This window comes from Polyodon spathula, chromosome 53 (genome assembly GCF_017654505.1).
Source record: "Polyodon spathula isolate WHYD16114869_AA chromosome 53, ASM1765450v1, whole genome shotgun sequence".
In the NCBI taxonomy this organism is placed as follows: domain Eukaryota; kingdom Metazoa; phylum Chordata; class Actinopteri; order Acipenseriformes; family Polyodontidae; genus Polyodon; species Polyodon spathula.
In genome coordinates, this window is record NC_054586.1 from 1,039,874 (window position 1) to 1,063,673 (window position 23,800).

At 47.3% G+C, this 23,800-nt stretch overlaps 2 protein-coding genes across 2 annotated transcripts; one reads left to right on the forward strand and one right to left on the reverse strand.

Annotated features, from left to right (window-relative positions):
- Positions 1–6,224: 6,224 nt before the first annotated feature.
- LOC121307121 (keratin-associated protein 16-1-like) lies at positions 6,225–8,615 on the reverse strand. Its single transcript, XM_041239248.1, has 2 exons — positions 8,597–8,615; positions 6,225–7,642 (listed from the first exon to the last, which is right to left on the reverse strand). The coding sequence occupies exons 1-2, from the start codon at positions 8,613–8,615 to the stop codon at positions 6,225–6,227; spliced, it is 1,437 nt and encodes a 478-aa protein (XP_041095182.1).
- Positions 8,616–8,703: 88 nt separating this feature from the next.
- Positions 8,704–20,432, forward strand: LOC121307149 (glutaminase kidney isoform, mitochondrial-like). The gene is made up of 7 exons (XM_041239286.1): positions 8,704–9,065; positions 12,903–13,002; positions 14,683–14,804; positions 17,929–18,058; positions 18,740–18,819; positions 19,570–19,733; positions 20,260–20,432. Exons 1-7 carry the CDS (start codon positions 8,863–8,865, stop codon positions 20,415–20,417), a joined length of 957 nt encoding a protein of 318 aa, XP_041095220.1. The 5' UTR covers positions 8,704–8,862; the 3' UTR covers positions 20,418–20,432.
- The last annotated feature ends 3,368 nt before the right edge of the window (positions 20,433–23,800 follow it).

Consider the following 23,800-nt stretch of genomic DNA (forward strand, 5'->3'; position numbering starts at 1 on the left):
CTGACTTAAACATCTGCTTCTCTATACGCTATTCCAAGAATCGTTTCAGCGACTTAAGCAATACAGTGTTTTCTAAACAGGTCAGCAAGTAAGACTAAAAAAGAATGCAATTCTGTTGCTGGGGTGTTAACTGCTTTTATCTAAAGCCGGTCCCCTCCGTTTTTACAACATATAAATTAAACACCTTATGCACTATATAGGGTTCGGTTCTATAGCTGTGAATGAAACACGTCACAGCAAACACGGACTTTCATTTTAAAAGGCCAGGTCTGGTACTGCTCTAGGGTTAAAGAAAGTTATCAGTTTGCTTGCCTTGTCTTCAGGGTCAACACATTTTGCTGGCTTCAAAGCCGGTCATTAGAGAGGGCTGGTTAATGACAGGCCTGGAAGAGACTGGGACAATTCCACTGCCCCGGTAAAAAGAGCCAGGAAGCGCAAGCTTCTGTGTTTTATTACCGGCAATTTCGGAGATGACAAAAAGAACAAGGGAGGGGGTAAAAAAACCCCTGTGAAGGCGCTGGGAATGGTTCTGTAGTGCAGAGCACTGTGGGAGCCAATGCATCTGCAGCTCTGGCCAAAACTAATTCTGCTTCATAACTTCGAATGAAACCGGCTGGATCATGTGACGTTAACATTTTGAATTACCGCTTGACATTTCGAAATCTAACATGAAATACTACTGTTGCTTCCGATAGGCGTTTTATTTATTTATTTATTTTAGATCATTTTGTTGTTTCTTTGATTACATGATTTGAAACCAGTTATGTTTGTGTGGTTTTGTTTTGTTTTTAAAAAAAGGATGTCGTAATCCTACAATTCTAGGTAATACAAAACGCTTGACCATTGCTGTTGACTCCGAAATGTACCGCCACCAGCCTCGATGAATAATGATTTTGGGAGGTGCATTTACCTTACCATCTTTTCGTTTAAAAAAAAGTGCTTTTAATGTTCATGCCATCTCGCAAGTTCAGCGGTACCTGTGATGATACGCGTTACTGACTGCAGTTGGTTTGCTGCCATCTAGCGGACATGTGCAGAACGCTTTAGCAGGGTAAAGTGAGCTGGACAGTTGGAAGTGGGCTGAAACTGATTTATTAAATGTATTTGTTTTCGCTGGAACAAATTATTATTATTTTTTATTAATCTGTGACTACGAGCGCCTTGTTGATGGTATGGAGGTAGAATTCAGAGGGGGTTGTAAGCGATGACATACGAAGGAGTTGAACACTGCGGATATGAACATGAAAAGGCACCAAATATTTAAAAAAAAAAACACATATTTTACCAGATGTTTTCTTTTCAGGATTCAACTCATAATTTGTCCTAAATTTAACCAAATAAAAATGCTTTGTTTTCCAGATTAACTTATAATACAAATATTTACAAAAACAAATTGCGGCAAAGCACAGTTGCCAGGTTATGCCCAGGAACGAGACAGGCTGATTTAAACTGCGGATTAATGATAAACAGACAGCAGCTCCTCAAATGAAAACATCCACGCTGGCTCTTCACACAGCAGGAAGGAGCCGCTCTCACTGCTGACGATATCAAACCACAAATGCACAAATAACCCTCAGCGATGAGGACACTGGAGATAACATCAACAATAACAACAATAACACAACGATTAACCCTTTGCTGCACATTTATTCAGCACCTGTCAGGGGCATCAGGTCTAGATTATTTTACACACGCTGTTTAAAAGCAATTTTATTCACAGCAAAACAGGTTTAAAAGGCCCTGCATATTAACACAACACTCAGTACTGCATCTCCAGCCCTGCCCCACCTCGTGTTCACTGTATTTATCACATACCTCTTCATAGTCATGCATACTGATGAGTCATTATTCTATTACTGTAACATCTCAAAAAGAATGACAAAGGTCTGTGGCATTCTTTGAGCGCTGGGTGCGGAAGCAGCTCTCTTGTTTGTTCATGTCTGTGTTGCGTCTGTGGTGAAGGGACTATGTGTATTGCTCAGATCCACCTCTGGTTTTTTTTTCCGTCTTTCTCTGCCTCTCCAGCCATTGAAAGTTTTTCTCGTCTTTTTCTGGAGAAAAGTCAATTAGAGACCTGTGATTGACATCTTTTGATGATGTTGGACAGGCCCTAGAGCATGACAAACCCTGAGGACAGCCCTGTTCTCATGAGATCCCACCACGCCCATGACAAATCCTGAGGACAGCCCTGTTCTCATGAGATCCCACCGCGCCCATGACAAACCCTGAGGACAGCCCTGTTCTCATGAGATCCCACCGCGCCCATGACAAACCCTGAGGACAGCCCTGTTCTCATGAGATCCCACCGCGCCCATGACAAACCCTGAGGACAGCCCTGTTCTCATGAGATCCCACCGCGCCCATGACAAACCCTGAGGACAGCCCTGTTCTCATGAGATCCCACCGCGCCCATGACAAACCCTGAGGACAGCCCTGTTCTCATGAGATCCCACCGCGCCCATGACAAACCCTGAGGACAGCCCTGTTCTCATGAGATCCCACCGCGCCCATGACAAACCCTGAGGACAGCCCTGTTCTCATGAGATCCCACCGCGCCCATGACAAACCCTGAGGACAGCCCTGTTCTCATGAGATCCCACCGCGCCCATGACAAACCCTGAGGACAGCCCTGTTCTCATGAGATCCCACCGCGCCCATGACAAACCCTGAGGACAGCCCTGTTCTCATGAGATCCCACCGCGCCCATGACAAACCCTGAGGACAGCCCTGTTCTCATGAGATCCCACCGCGCCCATGACAAACCCTGAGGACAGCCCTGTTCTCATGAGATCCCACCGCGCCCATGACAAACCCTGAGGACAGCCCTGTTCTCATGAGATCCCACCGCGCCCATGACAAACCCTGAGGACAGCCCTGTTCTCATGAGATCCCACCGCGCCCATGACAAACCCTGAGGACAGCCCTGTTCTCATGAGATCCCACCGCGCCCATGACAAACCCTGAGGACAGCCCTGTTCTCATGAGATCCCACCGCGCCCATGACAAACCCTGAGGACAGCCCTGTTCTCATGAGATCCCACCGCGCCCATGACAAACCCTGAGGACAGCCCTGTTCTCATGAGATCCCACCGCGCCCATGACAAACCCTGAGGACAGCCCTGTTCTCATGAGATCCCACCGCGCCCATGACAAACCCTGAGGACAGCCCTGTTCTCATGAGATCCCACCGCGCCCATGACAAACCCTGAGGACAGCCCTGTTCTCATGAGATCCCACCGCGCCCATGACAAACCCTGAGGACAGCCCTGTTCTCATGAGATCCCACCGCGCCCATGACAAACCCTGAGGACAGCCCTGTTCTCATGAGATCCCACCGCGCCCATGACAAACCCTGAGGACAGCCCTGTTCTCATGAGATCCCACCGCGCCCATGACAAACCCTGAGGACAGCCCTGTTCTCATGAGATCCCACCGCGCCCATGACAAACCCTGAGGACAGCCCTGTTCTCATGAGATCCCACCGCGCCCATGACAAACCCTGAGGACAGCCCTGTTCTCATGAGATCCCACCGCGCCCATGACAAACCCTGAGGACAGCCCTGTTCTCATAGCGTGGAAGTGAATATTTGGTAATAGTGGATTACTACTCCAGGTACTTTGAGACAGCTCCACTGACAGATACAAAGACTCAGACATAATCACTCATACAAAATCTGTACTAGGAAGACATGGAATTCCAGATGAAATAAAGACTGACAGTGGGCCACAATTTACAAGTGAGGAATAGAATAAATTTGCAAGAGATTGGGAATTCAAGCACACAACTGTATCACCTCGAAATCCACAAGCTAATAGCATAGCATAGCAGTGGAGACTGTACAGACTGTGAAACGACTACTGGAAAAAGCCGGAATGGATGGGAGTGATCCATACCTCAGTATTCTAGAACATCGCAACACTGCCATTGGAGAATGTGGCTCCCCAGCCCAGCTTATGAATAAGAGGCTTCAATCTACATTACCATGCTCTCAAACACCAGCAGACATCAAACAGCAGCTGGAAGGACAGAGACAAAAGCAGACATTGTTCTTTGATAAACATGGGAAGGGTCTGCCCACACTCTGGGGATGCCGTTCACTGTTGTGAAGGACTTTGCAAAAAGGCCGTGTTCATACTTTGTAGAGACATCGGAAGATCAAGTTCTGTGACGCAACTGCCGACACCCAATGAGAATCAGAGAGGAAGTACAGGGCGAGTCAGCTGACAGGTGGAATCAAGAAAGTGAGCCGCAAGCAAGAACGGTAGGATCCACAACAGCCTCAGGGACAGAAAGGAACAGAAAGGAACTGCTAGTAACTGAGCAGATCCCATCTGAAGAGCAGGCTGGGGTCTCAGTAACACTCAGGACATCAAGTGGAAGAAAAATCCAGAAGCCAGCAAGATACAAAGACAGCAGATGAAATGCAGGTGCTCGAAGAGGCAGAATAATCCTCTCACCTGAGGAGCCCACCCAAGCTCCTTAGCAAGAATCTAACTTTATAAATACAAATACAAATGAAACTAGAGTCATTTGATGGCCAGTCTTACAGAGCCGAGTAGGTGATGTGTCTTCTCTTATTTTACTTTAGATTTTTAAGAGGGGAGATGTGTGTTACTGAGTATTATGCTGCCATCTAGTGGACACGTGGAGAAATCTTTAGTTGAGTAAAGTGAGCTGGACAGATGGAAGTCTGTGTCGCACCTCGTATTAAAGTAACAAGCATTGCAGTACCCCCATATTCTTTTTTTTAGGAATGTGCAGTGGTGCTCCAAATATTATCAGTTCACCGTGTGGACAGTTGTTCTTCATTTCACCGCAAAGCGTGTTTGTGCAGTGGGGAGTGCCAGGGATCCCTCCACACACACTGCATTGTGCACCAGTCCTGGCAGTCAGCGTGGCAGAGTCATGTTTCAGGAGAAGGGCACTCCATGAACTAAAGGAAAGAATCTTCACAAAACAATAAGAACTGCTCAATGTCACTGTCTAGCTGCAATGAACCAACTGCCTGAAAGTCAGGCCAGCAGATCTAATTAATCTAGTACAGTACCAGTAAATACATGCTGGCTGTGTGTTTCTTTCAAATCTGCACATTTACCATATACAGGAGTGCACGAGATTTACAGAATTATTGTGTTAGCTACAACCGCGATGTAGTGCTATTAACTATGTATCCACAAGGGTGCAATATTGTATAGGGGTTATCCATGAAGCAGCACGTTCCCTTTTCCATAGAAAGAGTCAGTCCCGATTTGCTCCAGTTGACTGCAATGCAAAGCCAGCTTCAATATTAAAAACCTAATCAAAACACTGTGGTAAGAATTTGTTAGAAAAAATTCTCTGCGCGTTCAGTATTAAGTGTTCATTAAGGCCTCGTTGTATTCCTCCCTGTCCTTAAACACGTTTACCTCAATATAAGTGCAGCAAACTATAAAGCTTTGTGAAAGCATGGTGAAAAAAAGAAATAGCAAACCAGGGTAAACTAGGGTAAATGCGTGAGCTTGAGGAAAGCACGATGCAACACTGCCAGGAATTTTAGTGTGGTAAACTTCTCAAACCGACATTAATAAAGAGGTTTCATTTGACTGGCTTGAGTTCGTATTAACAGGGTTAGCCTTCAAGGGGGGAGTGCTGGTACAATGTGAGAGTCAGGAGCAGCCCGGTTAATAATGCAGCGGAATGGCTGAACTTCGCGGCTGCGGTGTTTAATATCTCCCTCGTACTTCTGAAATCCTCAAACTTGGAAATATTTTACTAAGAGTGTATTAATTTAGCAGCATTCCTACACGATTAGAAACACAGTCGGGGTCATTATAATACAGATTGTAATTATTTTTAAGGAATGTACGTATTATACAGAAAGTATTATTATTATTATTATTATTATTATTATTATTATTATTATTATTATTATTATTATTATTATTATTTCTTACTGTTACAGTTGCAAACATTGGGTGCATTTCTGCTATTTGCTTTGATGCCGCAAGCAGTAACTCTAGCGTAACGGTAAACAGAAGGGGCATCAGGTTCGAGCTTAAACACACTGGCATCAATTCAAGACGCATTCACGTGTCAACACGCAAACATTGGATAACAGTGACTCCACCGTCCACCTTTTCAAAAAGCAGGTTAAAAACAAGGTCATTTAAGACAGGGTCATGCAGTGCACTGTACGCTTCACTATGCTTTGGCAAAACCTGTTATTTCACTTGTAAACGGCGAGTCACGTCCTCGGGTTAGTGCAGCTGTCAGCACAGCTCGCAGTAAAGGGCAGTGGTTGGTAAGCGGCGCTCTCCTGCTGATGCTGTGCAGCGACACGCCGGGCGGTGTCTGTGCAGATAGCGGTGTGAGCTCTCACAGGGGGGCAGATAGCGGTGTGAGCTCTCACAGGGGGGCAGATAGCGGTGTGAGCTCTCACAGGGGGGCAGATAGCGGTGTGAGCTCTCACAGGGGGGCAGATAGCGGTGTGAGCTCTCACAGGGGGGCAGATAGCGGTGTGAGCTCTCACAGGGGGGCAGATAGCGGTGTGAGCTCTCACAGGGGGGCAGATAGCGGTGTGAGCTCTCACAGGGGGGCAGATAGCGGTGTGAGCTCTCACAGGGGGGCAGATAGCGGTGTGAGCTCTCACAGGGGGGCAGATAGCGGTGTGAGCTCTCACAGGGGGGCAGATAGCGGTGTGAGCTCTCACAGGGGGGCAGATAGCGGTGTGAGCTCTCACAGGGGGGCAGATAGCGGTGTGAGCTCTCACAGGGGGGCAGATAGCGGTGTGAGCTCTCACAGGGGGGCAGATAGCGGTGTGAGCTCTCACAGGGGGGCAGATAGCGGTGTGAGCTCTCACAGGGGGGCAGATAGCGGTGTGAGCTCTCACAGGGGGGCAGATAGCGGTGTGAGCTCTCACAGGGGGGCAGATAGCGGTGTGAGCTCTCACAGGGGGGCAGATAGCGGTGTGAGCTCTCACAGGGGGGCAGATAGCGGTGTGAGCTCTCACAGGGGGGCAGATAGCGGTGTGAGCTCTCACAGGGGGGCAGATAGCGGTGTGAGCTCTCACAGGGGGGCAGATAGCGGTGTGAGCTCTCACAGGGGGGCAGATAGCGGTGTGAGCTCTCACAGGGGGGCAGATAGCGGTGTGAGCTCTCACAGGGGGGCAGATAGCGGTGTGAGCTCTCACAGGGGGGCAGATAGCGGTGTGAGCTCTCACAGGGGGGCAGATAGCGGTGTGAGCTCTCACAGGGGGGCAGATAGCGGTGTGAGCTCTCACAGGGGGGCAGATAGCGGTGTGAGCTCTCACAGGGGGGCAGATAGCGGTGTGAGCTCTCACAGGGGGGCAGATAGCGGTGTGAGCTCTCACAGGGGGGCAGATAGCGGTGTGAGCTCTCACAGGGGGGCAGATAGCGGTGTGAGCTCTCACAGGGGGGCAGATAGCGGTGTGAGCTCTCACAGGGGGGCAGATAGCGGTGTGAGCTCTCACAGGGGGGCAGATAGCAGTGTGAGCTCTCACAGGGGGGCAGATAGCGGTGTGAGCTCTCACAGGGGGGCAGATAGCGGTGTGAGCTCTCACAGGGGGGCAGATAGCAGTGTGAGCTCTCACAGGGGGGCAGATAGCGGTGTGAGCTCTCACAGGGGGGCAGATAGCGGTGTGAGCTCTCACAGGGGGGCAGATAGCAGTGTGAGCTCTCACAGGGGGGCACTGTATTTGCAGACCTATTTTTAGACCCGTTCCCGTGACGACCACGACCTTTCCCTTGGATACTGCAGGCTGCTGCGCGGCTCGCTCTCAATCCCCTTTTTTCGTGGCAAGTCGTTTTTAAGTTCGCTACAAACCTGTTTATGTAAAAGCTGTGAAAGCAGGAACATACGTTGTGACAACCAACCCCATAGCGTGTGACAACCAACCCCATATCGTGTGACAACCAACCCCGGTATGGGGCAGGTTGTCACAGGTGCCCGGCACATTTTCAACCACCTAAATATCATATTTGCAATAAAGTTATACTGAAATAAAAAACATCAACCTGTATGTGAAGAGTTATTCTTCAATATAACGGGGAACAGAACCTCGCAGCGTGTCACCAGCTTGAGGAAAATAATAAAGACTAAACAGTGTGCCAGCCAGCCCCGGCCTCCCCTGCAGTAAATGTGCAGTATTTAAAATGCTGGTATCTCTATTGCAGCACAGTTGAATAGTGCTGCAGTGCAATAACACGGCTCTATCTTTCAGCCCCGTGTAGTCTGCCCCTCTCTACTGTACAGGGCAGCCGGTTCGTTTTGGATGGGAAACGTTAGTTTACACAAAGTAAGGACATGAATACATCAGTGCGTTTAAAAAGCTAGTCAGCCTTTGTACATGCTGTATAATAATTAACATTCTTGCAGTAATGCTGTCACATGCTTTGCTTATGCACTGTGATGAACGCGTTTTAAAAGGTGTGACAGATTCCTGGCCGCTTAAACATGCTATTAACGGAAATTCCCGTGCACTCAATCTCAAGTAACCCCTAACCCTCCCGTGCACATGACTCGGTTTTTATGCACCAGTGATTAATGTTTTTTTTAATAACTGTAACGCATACCACGCTATAAGTGTCCCTCAAATACCTCGCACTCTGATTCGCATCCGTGTCATAACAGAGCCGCCGCCTCCCTTGCTGTCCTCGTCTCAGATTGGTTGCTCCCCCCCCCCCTGTCATTCCTATCCCTCCCGCATCCCCGCAGCTGCTGTGAAAGAAACGCAAGACTTATGTGACAGAGCGAGTCTGTCATGCAAGCCACACTCCGGTCAAACTGTGGCACCAATGAATTCGTCCCTTTCCTTACTTTGCATGCCACTACACGGTCGGGTGCTGAATTAAAGTCCTTTGGATATGCACTTTTTAAAGTCCCTGCGAGTTACAAACGCGGGTGTTTGGGATTGGGTCTTGAAAGACGCTGTCAAACGGACTGAACCGGCGTGTCACTTACTGAGCCGAAGAAAAGCACCCAGGATATTGTACACAAGTTCAGCATCGCTGCACCGGTCTTACAACGAACCCAGCCTGAAAGACAGCGAGCATGCACACCCACAACTGTGAGTATGTTAATGTCATCACTGCTCTATCTGTTCTCTATCAGCCTGTATATTAAAGTCGTCACCGCTATATGTTCTCTATCAGACTGTATATTAAAGTCGTCACCGCTATCTGTTCTCTATCAGACTGTATATTAAAGTCGTCACCGCTATCTGTTCTCTATCAGACTGTATATTAAAGTCGTCACCGCTATATGTTCTCTATCAGACTGTATATTAAAGTCGTCACCGCTATCCGTTCTCTATCAGACTGTATATTAAAGTCGTCACCGCTATCCGTTCTCTATCAGACTGTATATTAAAGTCGTCACCGCTATATGTTCTCTATCAGACTGTATATTAAAGTCGTCACCGCTATATGTTCTCTATCAGACTGTATATTAAAGTCGTCACCGCTATATGTTCTCTATCAGACTGTATATTAAAGTCGTCACCGCTATATGTTCTCTATCAGACTGTATATTAAAGTCGTCACCGCTATATGTTCTCTATCAGACTGTATATTAAAGTCGTCACCGCTATACGTTCTCTATCAGACTGTATATTAAAGTCGTCACCGCTATCGTTCTCTATCAGACTGTATATTAAAGTCGTCACCGCTATCCGTTCTCTATCAGACTGTATATTAAAGTCGTCACCGCTATATGTTCTCTATCAGCCTGTATATTAAAGTCGTCACCGCTATATGTTCTCTATCAGCCTGTATATTAAAGTCGTCACCGCTATATGTTCTCTATCAGACTGTATATTAGCCGGTGTGCTTTGTTTTAATATATAAGGTAGTCTTGTTATGATTTTTTCTGTTGCAATTGGGTCTGTTTTTGCTTTTTCTTTTGTGAAAGTCGTCACCGCTATATGGGGGGGGGGGGGGGGGGGTCACTAACCAAGCTTTTTCTTTTAACCAAGTTTAAAAGGTTAGTTGCACTCAGGACACGTGTTGTGTTGTTTGCTACGCAGGAGTCAAATAAATATTTGCACGTGTGGTGACGTATTCGATAGTCTGGTCCATTACATTTAAAGCGATGCCCAGTGTTTTCAAAGGAGTTTCAGCACAGGAAGAGTTTACCGTGTGATATTTGCACAAAGAAATGCTGAGGTTGCTGCAACTTTCTTGAAGTAATTAGAGGACCTTAAACAGAGACTAAAAAGTGTCCTCATGGACTCCTCTTTAAAAGAAAATGTCTGAAAAGTGTCCTCATGGACTCCTCTTTAAAAGAAAATGTCTGAAAAGTGCCCTCATGGACTCCTCTTTAAAAGAAAATGTCCTCATGGACTCCTCTTTAAAAGAAAATGTCTGAAAAGTGCCCTCATGGACTCCTCTTTAAAAGAAAATGTCTGAAAAGTGTCCTCATGGACTCCTCTTTAAAAGAAAATGTCTGAAAAGTGCCCTCATGGACTCCTCTTTAAAAGAAAATGTCTGAAAAGTGTCCTCATGGACTCCTCTTTAAAAGAAAATGTCTGAAAAGTGTCCTCATGGACTCCTTAATACAAAATGTCTTGCCAGTGTGGCCGGGTGCTAAAAAGTCAACTAGATCGTGGAATATTTCGTTTTTAATCGCTCTTCCTGCAGTGATTATGAGGACAGATCTCAAACCCCCAGTGCACTAGAGCGGACATTTTGCAAAGAGATCTGAAACTGACTTTTAAGAGTAAAAAGTTGTCAGGTCGTTAACAATGATGAGAAAAATGACAGGTACATTATTTAAATAGTTGCAGCGTCACATGGGGACGTGTAAATCTATATATTATTTTGGAACTGCACAACTTACTCTCAAAGACCAGGTATGTAATGCTGTAGTTTGAACGCTGTGTGCCGACCTGTGCCTCACTATAAAATCCGTTATTGCACTTCAGAAGGTACACAGCTAGGCTGAATTGTAAAAGTTAACCCAAGTCTCTGCTTTAGACTGGAGGGTGGGACGAGAGGGCATGCCTGGAAGCTGAGTGAAAGCTTAGAACAAGCAGGAAGCACTGAACCAATAAATGAAACAAAATTAAACAGCCAGTTAGCTGTTCTTTTATTGCTCAGTAACAGAACAGCAAATAAAACATGGCTGAGAGAGAACTCCTGTTTTAAAACCCGCTGCTTACTGATTAAACGCTCAAGGCCTGCTCTCAGAGTTTCAGTGAACTGCAGTGACTGTTTCAGACGAAAGTAAATAAATAGATGAGTGGAAATGGCTGTAGCATAATAGCATTGCTGTGGTTCCTCTGTATTAGTGGAACTCCCTCCTTCAAATAATCTACTTAAGACATGACAAGAGTCTTCTAGTTGGTTCCCGACACCATTAAGGGTAAGAGAGGAAGTTTAATTAGTCTTCTACGCCTGTGCAAGCTTCCCTGTATTGTAGTGGTCAGCAGAGAGACTCACAGGTTTCAAGGATGCGATGAAAAGCAGAAACAACTGGAAATCCAACACCATGAATAATGCAAAGTGCTGCTCCACCCAGCCCCCTTACAGCTGCTGCTCAGTGAAGTGCTACATGTGCACACAATGCGCGGGGAGAGTTAGTGTTGAGAGGCACTGTAGGTAAACAGTAACCAGCCTGGCTGACGCGTGAAGATTTAGCAATTGACTGATTGCTCAAATGCTTCCTGTTTTCATGTCAATAATGCCGAACTCCTGGCAGAGTTCTGAGAGCCAGCACTGGCTGCATTGCATTGTGAGAATATTACTGTAATACATGAATCATAGTTCATTGTGTGTAAGGTGCCTCTTATTGTTAGAAGAGACAGATCACGTGAAACTTGATAATATATATATATAGATATTATATATATATATATATATAATATATATATATAGATATATATATATATATCTTATTATATATTCAAAACTCAAAGTGGACAAGTTCAGTATTTGAGAGCCCGGTTGGAATGAAAACCAGCAGACACATGCAGGGGGTCCCCAGAACCAGGCTTGGGGACCCCTGGTGCGGGGTATAAATCAAAGGAGACTCTGATGAGGTCGTGTAACGCCCAGGTGAGAACACAGTTTGGTCTCCACACTGTGTTATGAATATTAGTGGAGGAACCTGAATCTATTTAGCCTAGAAAATAGAGAGATCAGGAGAGTCTTAAACGGTCATCGGAGTCAATATTGTGACCTCTCCACAGAGACCAGGACCAGCTGGGGATTAGGTGGAGAGACAGGGCAGAGGGAAGCAGATGCTCTGTTTGCAAGCCTTGCTTTCAGATAGTGTGGCACTGGCTTGGTAACCTGGATGGTGAAATTGCTGCTTCCCCTATTGGCTGACATGCTGACATAACTTGATTTTAACCTAAAGTAGTAACAGATCACATTTTAAAGTGAAAATACAGTTTTGCTGTGGGCCTGTTACAATGCTGCACATTTGAGACCTACACATTTAAGATCTGTGCAAAATAGGTAAGATTTGTGGGATTATTTTGTACTAAAGATAAAAACTTGCTTACTAAACACACACACACACACACACACACACACACACACACACACACACACACACACACACAAATAACATTATATAATGTGCATACAGTGCAAAACTACTTTAGCAACTATGTAATATCCATGTGGTTCAGTAATAACTTTATATTATATGTTTCATTATATAGATTTCTTTTTATCTCAATGTTAATGTCCACAATAACGATTCCTCCTTTGTTTCTGTTTAAACCATGCCTTCAATCTCTAAGAGAAAACGCTGGCTTAATTAAGTTAAGATTTAAGCCTAGCTGTGTTGTTGGTGCTGTATCACTGGGCTCTTTCAAGATCCATGGTACTCGGGTCAGTTAGCTGGTAGTGTGGCCCATTGGTAACTCCTGTTGTCTCCTTGTCCCTCCCTCTCTCAGGCGTGCCTCTAAGAAGAGCCTGTTTCCAGAGCTGGAGGATCTGCTGTTCTACACCATCACGGATGGGCAGGAACAGATCTCTCTCCCAAAGTTCATCACAGTGAGTCTCGCCTAATAATGCACACGGGAAATTAGCACCTACACTCTGAGGAATTAGATTGCAGATAATGATGCAGGGGTCCCAGGGAGTCTCCCCTGGTAAAGGCACGGCCACTTGGTGTGCAGGGTGAGTCACACAGTCAGGGGAGCGCACGGGTCCCTGAGGGTCTCCCCTGGTAAAGGCACGGCCGCGTGGTTTGCATGGGGAGTCACACAGTTAGGGGAGCGCACGGGTCCCCGAGGGTCTCCCCTGGTAAAGGCACGGCCGCGTGGTGTGCAGGGTGAGTCACACAGTCAGGGGAGCGCAGGGGTCCCCGAGGGTCTCCCCTGGTAAAGGCACGGCCGCGTGGTGTGCAGGGTGAGTCACACAGTCAGGGGAGCGCAGGGGTCCCCGAGGGTCTCCCCTGGTAAAGGCACGGCCGCGTGGTTTGCAGGGGGAGTCACACAGTCAGGGGAGCGCAGGGGTCCCCGAGGGTCTCCCCTGGTAAAGGCATGGCGTCGTGGTGTGCAGGGTGAGTCACACAGTCAGGGGAGCGCAGGGGTCCCCGAGGGTCTCTCCAGGTAAAGGCACGGCCGCGTGGTGTGCAGGGGGGAGTCACACAGTCAGGGGAGCGCAGGGGTCCCCGAGGGTCTCCCCTGCTAAAGACACGGCCACGTGGTTTGCATGGGGAGTCACAAAGTCAGGGGAGCGCAGGGGTCCCTGAGGGTTTCCCCTGGAAAAGGCATGGCCGAGTGGTGTGCAGGGTGAGTCACACAGTCCAGGGAGCGCATGCTTTGGTCCTTGCTGGGGATTCCACAGGGAGCATTTGCTCTGGCACTCATGTGGGTAAGGGGGTTAAAACCAACAGAGACAAGACTAATCTCAGGGCTTAAAGGACTGAGCTACAATGATAGGCTGAATCTGTTTAGCCTGGAACAAAGAAGAAACACAGGGGGCGTGACTGCAGTCTTTAAATTCTTCAAAGGAGGTGACAAAGTTAACCTGAACCAATACTTTAAGAGGAGCACAGAAACCAGGACTAGGGGACACAGTGGGAATGAAGTGGAGACAGACTTAGGAGACACTTCTTCACACAGAGAGGGAGGGTACGGGTGGGCTACCTAGTCATGTTGTTGAATCACTTAGATCCTTTAAGACTCAACTTAACAAATCAATCAACACTAGAAACCGGCTGAGCTGTGATGGGCTGAATGCCTCCTCATTCGTACATTTTCTTATGTTCTTAAATGTCGTTTTCCCTTGACTGCATCGTGATGTTTGCAGTCACTGGGAGTGGTATCGGATTGTGTTTCAGCTCCAGTATTGAGTTATTGACGTGTTGCTCTAAATCTACCTACCTATCTTCTCTGGAGAATCCTAATGGCTTGAACAGCGCCCTGGTCCCATTCCCATTACCTGACAATGTGACCCTGTGCTAGTCCCCCCACAGTATATATTAACGTAGAGTGGGTGTTTCGAGCAGTGCTGAAAATTAATATTGGAGCTGAAACAAACATAACACAGTCAGGAGATGCTTGGTTCTTTAATAACACCACTGATTTACTGTGGATCATCTGGATCGGAAAAGCGTTGTTTGAGCACTTCTTTAGAGTTTAAATTCTCCCAGAGTGCAGAGTTCCTTTGTTTTCTAGTTAATATGCCTTCATTTCTACTTTGCTGCAATTCTGTGTATTTGTGCAGGCGGTGAAAAGGACAGGCTTGTTGACCTCTGACCCGCGCCTGAGAGACTGCATGGACCTCATCCGTCAGTCAGTGCAGGAGTCAGTGGGCGGAGTCATGATGGACCGATACCTCTTCAGGAAGTGAGTAACTGTTGCTATGGAAACAAATATCTCAGGTGTACACCAGAAAAGAGGGGTTTACAATACAAGGCTATTTACACACTGGTACTAAGGGGCAACAGTAGCGCTAATATTGCATTTGTGAATGTTTATTATACATGAGTGTTTGTAGTCACTATTTCTTTCTGTTTGTTAGGGTTACCTGCATATTGTACCACTGGGTTTCTGAGCTAGCCTGAGCAGGTGGAATTTCTGGAATGAGACCTGTATAAAAATGACCACTAGGGGTGTGCATCTCAAATTTCTTTCCTAATGTTTGTTAGATATTTGACATATTTCAGGGGGAAAGAATGGTTCCAGACTCCCACAGTTCTAATAATTACTGCACCATAATTGTAATTGTAACTGAACACAGTATCATTGTAACTGAACACAGTATCATTACAACATTCGTCTAGTTAGTTCACCTCAAGGGCTTCATTAACCCGTCGCGGTCCATTTATTCAGCGCTTGTTATTCAGCGAGTCAGGTTCAGTTTATTTTCACACGCACTGTTTTTTTTACACACGCTGTTTACATTTTTTTTTTATTAAAAGGCACTGATTTGCAAAAGGACACTCAGTACTGCATCTCCAGCCAAGCCCCACCCCTTGTGCGCTGTATTTTTCACATACCTCTTTATAGACCCAATATACCAACACAGTCACCAGCCCAGGGTGCGTGCTGTAGTGCTCGTGGTGCAAATGCAGTTGGTGATACAAGTGCAGTGCTGTTCCAGGTTTGTGCTGACCTCTAGCGACAGCTCTGGAACATGTTAGTCGTCTACTAATAACAATAACAAACAATTAGCGACAAACAAACAAAACACTCGCGATACTGTTTCACACACTTCTGGGTCTTTCGTTAAACAGAAACAAAGAAACAGATCACGTCGCTGTGTCCTGTTTGTACTGTCGCTCATGACCTTTATGTAAACGATTGCAGCCGCTTCTCCAATCCGAGTTAGTGTGCCGGAGCTCCACCCCCTTTCTAGATGACCGACTTCCTTTGGACCCTGGGAATGAATTGTCAGGCCATCCAGGCCAGAGGACTCTGTTCCCTTTACTTAGCGCCCTCACAGGTCGGGAGGGAGATTTACCACCAAGAGTCATTCTGTGCAACTTTAATTCCTACCCCCTCTGCAACTGTGAGTTAGTGATTGGGTAATCTCTATACAAAAACTCCTGAAATTCCTGATGCGCACCCCAAAAATGAGCTTCTGCCCAATCTGTAACTGATTTGAAAGAGGTTTGTGTTCACTAACGCAAGGGCCACAGTTGCAGGGGTGGCAGAAATTGCAGTTACACACCCCCTAGAGGTCATGTCTAAAACTTTTCATCTTCTCTGAAACAGACCCAGTGATTGAAATAGTAGTAAAGAGACACTTCTTCACACAGGGAGGGGTGTGGAGTGGGTTACAGGGAGTGGTGTGGGTGTGGAGTGGGTTACAGGGAGTGGTGTGGGTGTGGAGTGGGTTACAGGGAGTGGTGTGGGTGTGGAGTGGGTTACAGGGAGTGGTGTGGGTGTGGAGTGGGTTGCAGGGAGTGGTGTGGGTGTGCAGTGGGTTACAGGGAGTGGTGTGGAGTGGGTTACAGTGGGGCGTGGTGTGGAGTGGGTTGCAGGGAGTGGTGTGGGTGTGCAGTGGGTTACAGGGAGTGGTGTGGAGTGGGTTATGGGGAGTGGTGTGGAGTGGGTTGCAGGGAGTGGTGTGGGTGTGCAGTGGGTTACAGGGAGTGGTGTGGAGTGGGTTACGGGGAGTGGTATGGAGTGGGTTGCAGGGAGTGGTGTGGGTGTGCAGTGGGTTACAGGGAGTGGTGTGGGTGTGGAGTGGGTTACAGGGAGTGGTGTGGGTGTGGAGTGGGTTACAGGGAGTGGTGTGGGTGTGCAGTGGGTTACAGGGAGTGGTGTGGGTGTGGAGTGGGTTACAGGGAGTGGTGTGGGTGTGCAGTGGGTTACAGGGAGTGGTGTGGGTGTGGAGTGGGTTACAGGGAGTGGTGTGGGTGTGCAGTGGGTTACAGGGAGTGGTGTGGGTGTGGAGTGGGTTACAGGGAGTGGTGTGGGTGTGCAGTGGGTTACAGGGAGTGGTGTGGGTGTGCAGTGGGTTACAGGGAGTGGTGTGGGTGTGGAGTGGGTTACAGGGAGTGGTGTGGGTGTGGAGTGGGTTACAGGGAGTGGTGTGGGTGTGCAGTGGGTTACAGGGAGTGGTGTGGGTGTGGAGTGGGTTACAGGGAGTGGTGTGGGTGTGGAGTGGGTTACAGGGAGTGGTGTGGGTGTGGAGTGGGTTACAGGGAGTGGTGTGGGTGTGCAGTGGGTTACAGGGAGTGGTGTGGGTGTGCAGTGGGTTACAGGGAGTGGTGTGGGTGTGGAGTGGGTTACAGGGAGTGGTGTGGGTGTGGAGTGGGTTACAGGGAGTGGTGTGGGTGTGGAGTGGGTTACAGGGAGTGGTGTGGGTGTGCAGTGGGTTACAGGGAGTGGTGTGGGTGTGGAGTGGGTTACAGGGAGTGGTGTGGGTGTGCAGTGGGTTACAGGGAGTGGTGTGGGTGTGGAGTGGGTTACAGGGAGTGGTGTGGGTGTGGAGTGGGTTACAGGGAGTGGTGTGGGTGTGGAGTGGGTTACAGGGAGTGGTGTGGGTGTGGAGTGGGTTACAGGGAGTGGTGTGGGTGTGCAGTGGGTTACAGGGAGTGGTGTGGGTGTGGAGTGGGTTACAGGGAGTGGTGTGGGTGTGGAGTGGGTTACAGGGAGTGGTGTGGGTGTGCAGTGGGTTACAGGGAGTGGTGTGGGTGTGGAGTGGGTTACAGGGAGTGGTGTGGGTGTGCAGTGGGTTACAGGGAGTGGTGTGGGTGTGCAGTGGGTTACAGGGAGTGGTGTGGGTGTGGAGTGGGTTACAGGGAGTGGTGTGGGTGTGCAGTGGGTTACAGGGAGTGGTGTGGGTATGCAGTGGGTTACACAGCCATGTTGTTGATGCAGAATCGCTGGGATCCTTTAAGACTTGACAAAGCTCTGGATCAGTCAGCTAATAGGAGCCCACTGGCCTGGTTCTCATGTGCTCTTGTGTTGTTGAGATCGCTCCTTTGATTCAGAGCTGCTCTATGTTTCTGTGTTGCAGGTGTGTGGGCAGTAACATCGTTCTCCTGACTCAAGCTTTCCGCAAAAAGTTTGTCATTCCCGATTTCCAGACTTTCAGCAACCACATCAACCAGCTGTACGACAGCGCCCGGAAACAGAATGCTGGGAAGGTAACGATAGCAAAATACTGCATTCTACTAAAGGGCACTTTCATATCACATTGTTAGAGTTTCGATTTTCACTGTACCTTAACCTTTCAGGATGTTTTCCACCCCTGTTCATATCACAATACCTCAGAGTGAGTCAGTGCACCCCTGTTCATATCACAATACCTCACAGTGAGTCAGTGCACCCCTGTTCTTATCACAATACCTCACAGTGAATCACTGCACCCCTGTTCTTATCACAATACCTCACAGTGAATCACTGCATCCCTGTTCTTATCACAATACCTCACAGTGACTCAGTGCACCCCTGTTCTTATTGCAGTTACTGAAATACTGTGTTTTTCGACATGTTAGGCTAGATCGGCCAAATTGTCTCTATATTAGCAAGCACCAGCGCCATCTAGTGCACAGCAGTGTATTGACAGCGGAACAAAGTGTCAGCGCACGAGGTGACTCTGGCTCTAACAAAGACACGGATCCAGCCGGCTGTACTCTTGTCTACGGCGTCAACTAGAACTGGAGAGCAGCTTCTGAACTCCAGTGAAAGCACTTTCTTTAGATAACCCTTCAGTGCTATTTCAGGTATTGTGGTTAAGAGGTGTGCCGCTCACCTGTTTCTGTTGAAGTGCTGTGGCAGCTCTCTCTTTCTATGATGATAACCCTGGCTGTCTGCTCTGTTCGCAGGTTGCTGACTACATCCCTCAGCTGGCTAAGTTCAGCCCTGACCTGTGGGGTGTTTCTCTGTGCACTGTGGATGGGCAAAGGTAGGAATCAGGACTGCCTACCCCTGCCAGCGCTGACACAGTGTAGACAGCAGGGTGTCCATACCAAAGTACATCACGCACTTTACACATAGAGGAGACAGCAGGTGCAAGAGCCAGGAAACTTGCCAACAATTTAAACTCCAGCACAGTTTATAGATCAGAGTCCGGGGCTGTGTTGAGCGTGCATCACATACATGTTTATATCTAGAGAGAAGCGCTGGTCCTGTTGTGATGAGACTTGATTTATTTAGACATTATAGTGATGCTCTTTGTCATGTTACTGAGAGCTCTGATTGTGACATTGTTACTGAACGTCACTCACATGCTATAGACTTCAAGTACAGCTGTTTTGACACCTCAGTGTCTCTCCAGTAAAGGCAGTGCCCTTTCGATCGCATGGCAGTGTATTCAGGATCAGCTTGTCAGACCGGGTCAGACCGGGTTCCGATCCAGCCAGGGGTGGGACTGAAACAATAAAAGAATGTAGGCTTACTGATGAAATGTGAAAAGGCCACTAAGAGTCTCACAGGGATACACAGAGGCACCTGGTTTGTCTCTCTCTCCAAACATGAATCTAGAGAGGCACTCACTCCATTGTGATGAACCCTGGTCTCATTGTGAATTGAAAGCAGTGGCAATGATCAATGTGGCCGTAATCAGCAGCTGTTATTTTAAAGAATAACCAACAAGGTCTATAGCTGCCGCGCAAGAGAGACATGAAGAGGTGGCTTATGATGTGTGTGTTTTCAGACACTCTGTGGGCGACACAAGACTCCCCTTCTGCCTGCAGTCCTGCGTGAAGCCACTAGAGTACGCTATTGCGATCCACGAGTCGGGGACGGAGCACGTGCACCACTACGTGGGGAAGGAGCCCAGCGGACTGAAATTCAACAAGCTGTTCCTGAATGACGAGGGTGAGCGCCGTCTCAAACGCATTCTCTGCATGTGCTGTCAGGGCTGACGTTTGGAGGTGTACCTGCTTCAGTGTAGTTCACTGCTTCCAAAAGCAATTCGCTGAATCTTCAACTGAGAGCAAAGAGGGGACGTGACTGAAGAGTTACCTCTAGACCAGGACCAGAGAACACAGATAAGAGATATACTTAGGACAGAAGGAAGGAGACTCTTCTTCACACAGTGGTGAGGGGATGGAATGGGTTACCTAGTCATGTTGCTGAAGGAGACTCTTCTTCACACAGAGAGTGGTGAGGGGATGGAATGGGTTACCTAGTCATGTTGTTGAAGGAGACTCTTCTTCACACAGAGTGGTGAGGGAATGGAATGGGTTACCTGGTCATCCTTAAGACCCGACTTGACAAAGTTCTGAGATCAATCAGCTGCTCTGAACCGGACGAGCGCTGATGGGCTGAGCGGCCTCCTCTCGCTCGTGTATTTTCTTTCGTTTCTTATCTAGTGGCTGATGTTGGTTGTGCTTCTCTGCAGATCGGCCTCATAATCCCATGGTGAACGCAGGGGCCATTGTCATCAGCTCCCTCATAAAGGTAAGACTGGAGTGGAGGCTCCTACACTCCCTGAGTAACTTTCCTATACTGGATTCCATGCCTCAGGTGAGCTGCTGTCTTCAGATTGCATTCTCATAGGTTAGTTTTATGGTCCCGTTACTTTTTCAAGGTGTTTCTTAACCCTTAGCGGGCCATTGACTCTCTTTCACTGTGCTTTATTACACTTTGCTATACTTTTACTATGGGGAACTTTTTACAAGGGAAAGTGCTTGGTCTACGAATTCAGAAGCTGCTCTTCAGGTCTTAGTTGCCAGCTGTAGACATTAGTAACAGGCTAGATGATCGATACTCACGCTGGCCGGTAATTTTCACTCCATGGCTGTTGCTTTGGCTGATCTGGCCTGTGTTACTTATAGCTACAAAATAGCAGGTAGCTACAATTTAAGAGTAACTTATAAACACAGACCAAAGTACGTTAGCACAGGCCATATAGAAACTGGGGTTGAAACCAACACAAACCGGCTCTTTCAAATGAACTGGCTAATAATTTGAGAATTGAAAGTCAGGGTTCCACAGTCTGGAGCTCAGGTTCGTGGAAAGCCAGCGTCCTTCTAAAGGAAACTTCAGTTCAGTTCAGTAGTGTTGGGTCTATATGGGAACTCCTCTCTGGTGCAGTGGTGTTATTTGATTGAACCCGGATGGCTGTCTCTTATTGGTTGAGCTTCTTGCTCTTTATTTGTTCATTGAGCATTTTGGGTCCCCCCCCCCCCCCCCTCTCTCTCTCTCTCTCGGTTTGCTGCTCACATGATGCCATGTCACAAGGCAGGTTGCAAAGGGGGGCGTTGACCTCCCCTTTAGCCAATCAGAAGCGAGAGAGAGAGAGCAGTGGTGTTTGGAGGCCTGACAGGAATTCAGGAAGAATTTAGCAGCTGATTGGAAAATAAACAGCCACAACCCCCCCCCCCCCCCCCCCCTCCCCCTTGCTACATCACAGGAGTTATGAAGCCACCGCAGTCGTCATTTAGCTGATAATGTTAGCAATGCGGGATGAGTCTATGAAATCACAGTCAAGTTTATTTATTTGTCACCTTTTCATTAAATACTGTTCTTGAGTGGCTCTCCAACATTGAATTTTAACAAATCTTTGTATCAGAATCTACCCAGCAGCCCCACAGACATGCACCCTAACAGCAGCCCCATAGACATGCACCCTAACAGCAGCCCCATAGACATGCACCCTAACAGCAGCTCCATAGACATGCACCCTAACAGCAGCCCCATAGACATGCACCCTAACAGCAGCTCCATAGACATGCACCCTAACAGCAGCTCCATAGACATGCACCCTAACAGCAGCCCCATAGACATGCACCCTAACAGCAGCTCCATAGACATGCACCCTAACAGCAGCCCCATAGACATGCACCCTAACAGCAGCCCCATAGACATGCACCCTAACAGCAGCCCCATAGACATGCACCCTAACAGCAGCCCCATAGACATGCACCCTAACAGCAGCCCCATAGACATGCACCCTAACAGCAGCCCCATAGACATGCACCCTAACAGCAGCTCCATAGACATGCACCCTAACAGCAGCTCCATAGACATGCACCCTAACAGCAGCTCCATAGACATGCACCCTAACAGCAGCCCCATAGACATGCACCCTATCAGCAGGACCCTAAACAATAAACAATACGTATCTGCCCCACAATAATACCGTCACGGTCACCAGTCCTGGGTGCGTGCAGTAGTGCTCGTGTGGGTGATACAGTCTATTTTGTGACATGCAGCAGTTTTAACCAGCTCCTAGTGCTGCACCCTCAGGCCCCATGACAGCTCCAGAATCATGTTAGCCATCTAGTGATTCACAAACAAGACGAATTACACACAGACAAACAAGCAAAACACTCTCAATACTGAAACCTAAACAATAAACAATACGTATCTGCCCCACAATAATACCAACTACGTGGGTGCTCTACACAGTCCTTCTCGCTTCATAAACACAGACCAGTGATTCACAAACAAGACGAATTACACACAGACAAGGAACAGATTGCGATTCTCCGTCCCCTTTTGCGAAGGAACAGATTGCGATTCTCCGTCCCCTTTTATGCTGTCACACATGACCCCTTGGTAAACGAGTACAACCGCCCCTCCAATCTGCGGCTGCCACATCGTTTCCCTTCCGGGTCAATGCGTTATTGCAACGGAGCCTCGCCCCCTTCCTAGCTGGCCAACTTCCCTTGAACCCTGGGAAAGAACTGTCAGGTCAGCCTGTCCAGGGAACTCTGTTCTCGCTGCTTAGCTCCCTCACAGGATAGGAGGGAGATTTACAACCAAAAATCATTGTATTTCTGTCACAGGGTGTTCACAGGGGTATGTGAAATCAGAACAATGTTACACTGACAGGCATAGGCAGCGCGTGAGTCTTTCGTTTGGGGAGGCTGTTCCATACTTTTCCCCCTGCATTTATTGAAGCCAACGATGCACAGTAAGATACACACACATTATATATAATTAAGACATGCATATATATATATATTTTTTATTTCTCTGTTACCAGCGAGTCTGAACACTACGTAAAGATAAAAGCTGTAAACCGGATTCATTCTCCTGCGTGTTTTAAGAACTTGTATAATTTGTAGCTCAAAAACAGACCTCGAAAACATTGTTTTTTAGTTTTTTTCCAGCATAAGGCTGCCAAATAAATGAAGTTTAACCTGGCACTGGCTTGTACTTTAATACATGTTATGCCTATTTAAGCAAATTAGAACAGCATTAAGGATAACAAGCTGCAGTGTTTTTTTAAACCTTTAAATCAGTTAACCTGTTCTGCACCAATTTTGAACCCTATTTCCATCACTTCACACCAATTCAAGTCAATTATTAATACTGGCTATTAAGCTTCTAAACACACCTTTACTATCGTACTTAGAATCAATGTATTTCATAAGATATATTTAAAAAAAAAAATAACTGCACTATTACAATAAACTTTTCAATATCTATACAGGGTTCAGATCAGCGGGAAATTCAGCTAAATCCTGTGTTTTGAACCCTGGTGATACTGCACCAGGTTTCTGCTTTCCTTGCAAACACTTTTTCAAAGTTAAAAGAACTCGCTTTCACTGACAATAGAGTGAAGGACTGGAAAACACTGAAGAAAAAACTTCAGAAACGTTCGTAATCTGACACCACAAACAAGTTCTGAAAGGTGGCATTTGTTCAAAGAGTCAAAGGAAGTGGATTCTGACTGTAGCGTCGCAGTTATCAGATTCTCACAAACCGGTGGTGCGTTAAAACAGACAGTATGTTACGAAAATATTTTGCCACAAGTTTTGTAATCAGATTCGGATCAAGCTGTTTGTATAGATAACAGCAATTCCAATAAATGTAGAAAATATTTTTTGTGTTGGTCAGAGCAATTTCTTTTAAGATTTTAGGCAATTGAATTTGACTAGGCTTAGCCTCCACAAGCCTCTTATACAGTCGCCTGCCTGGCAGGGGTACAT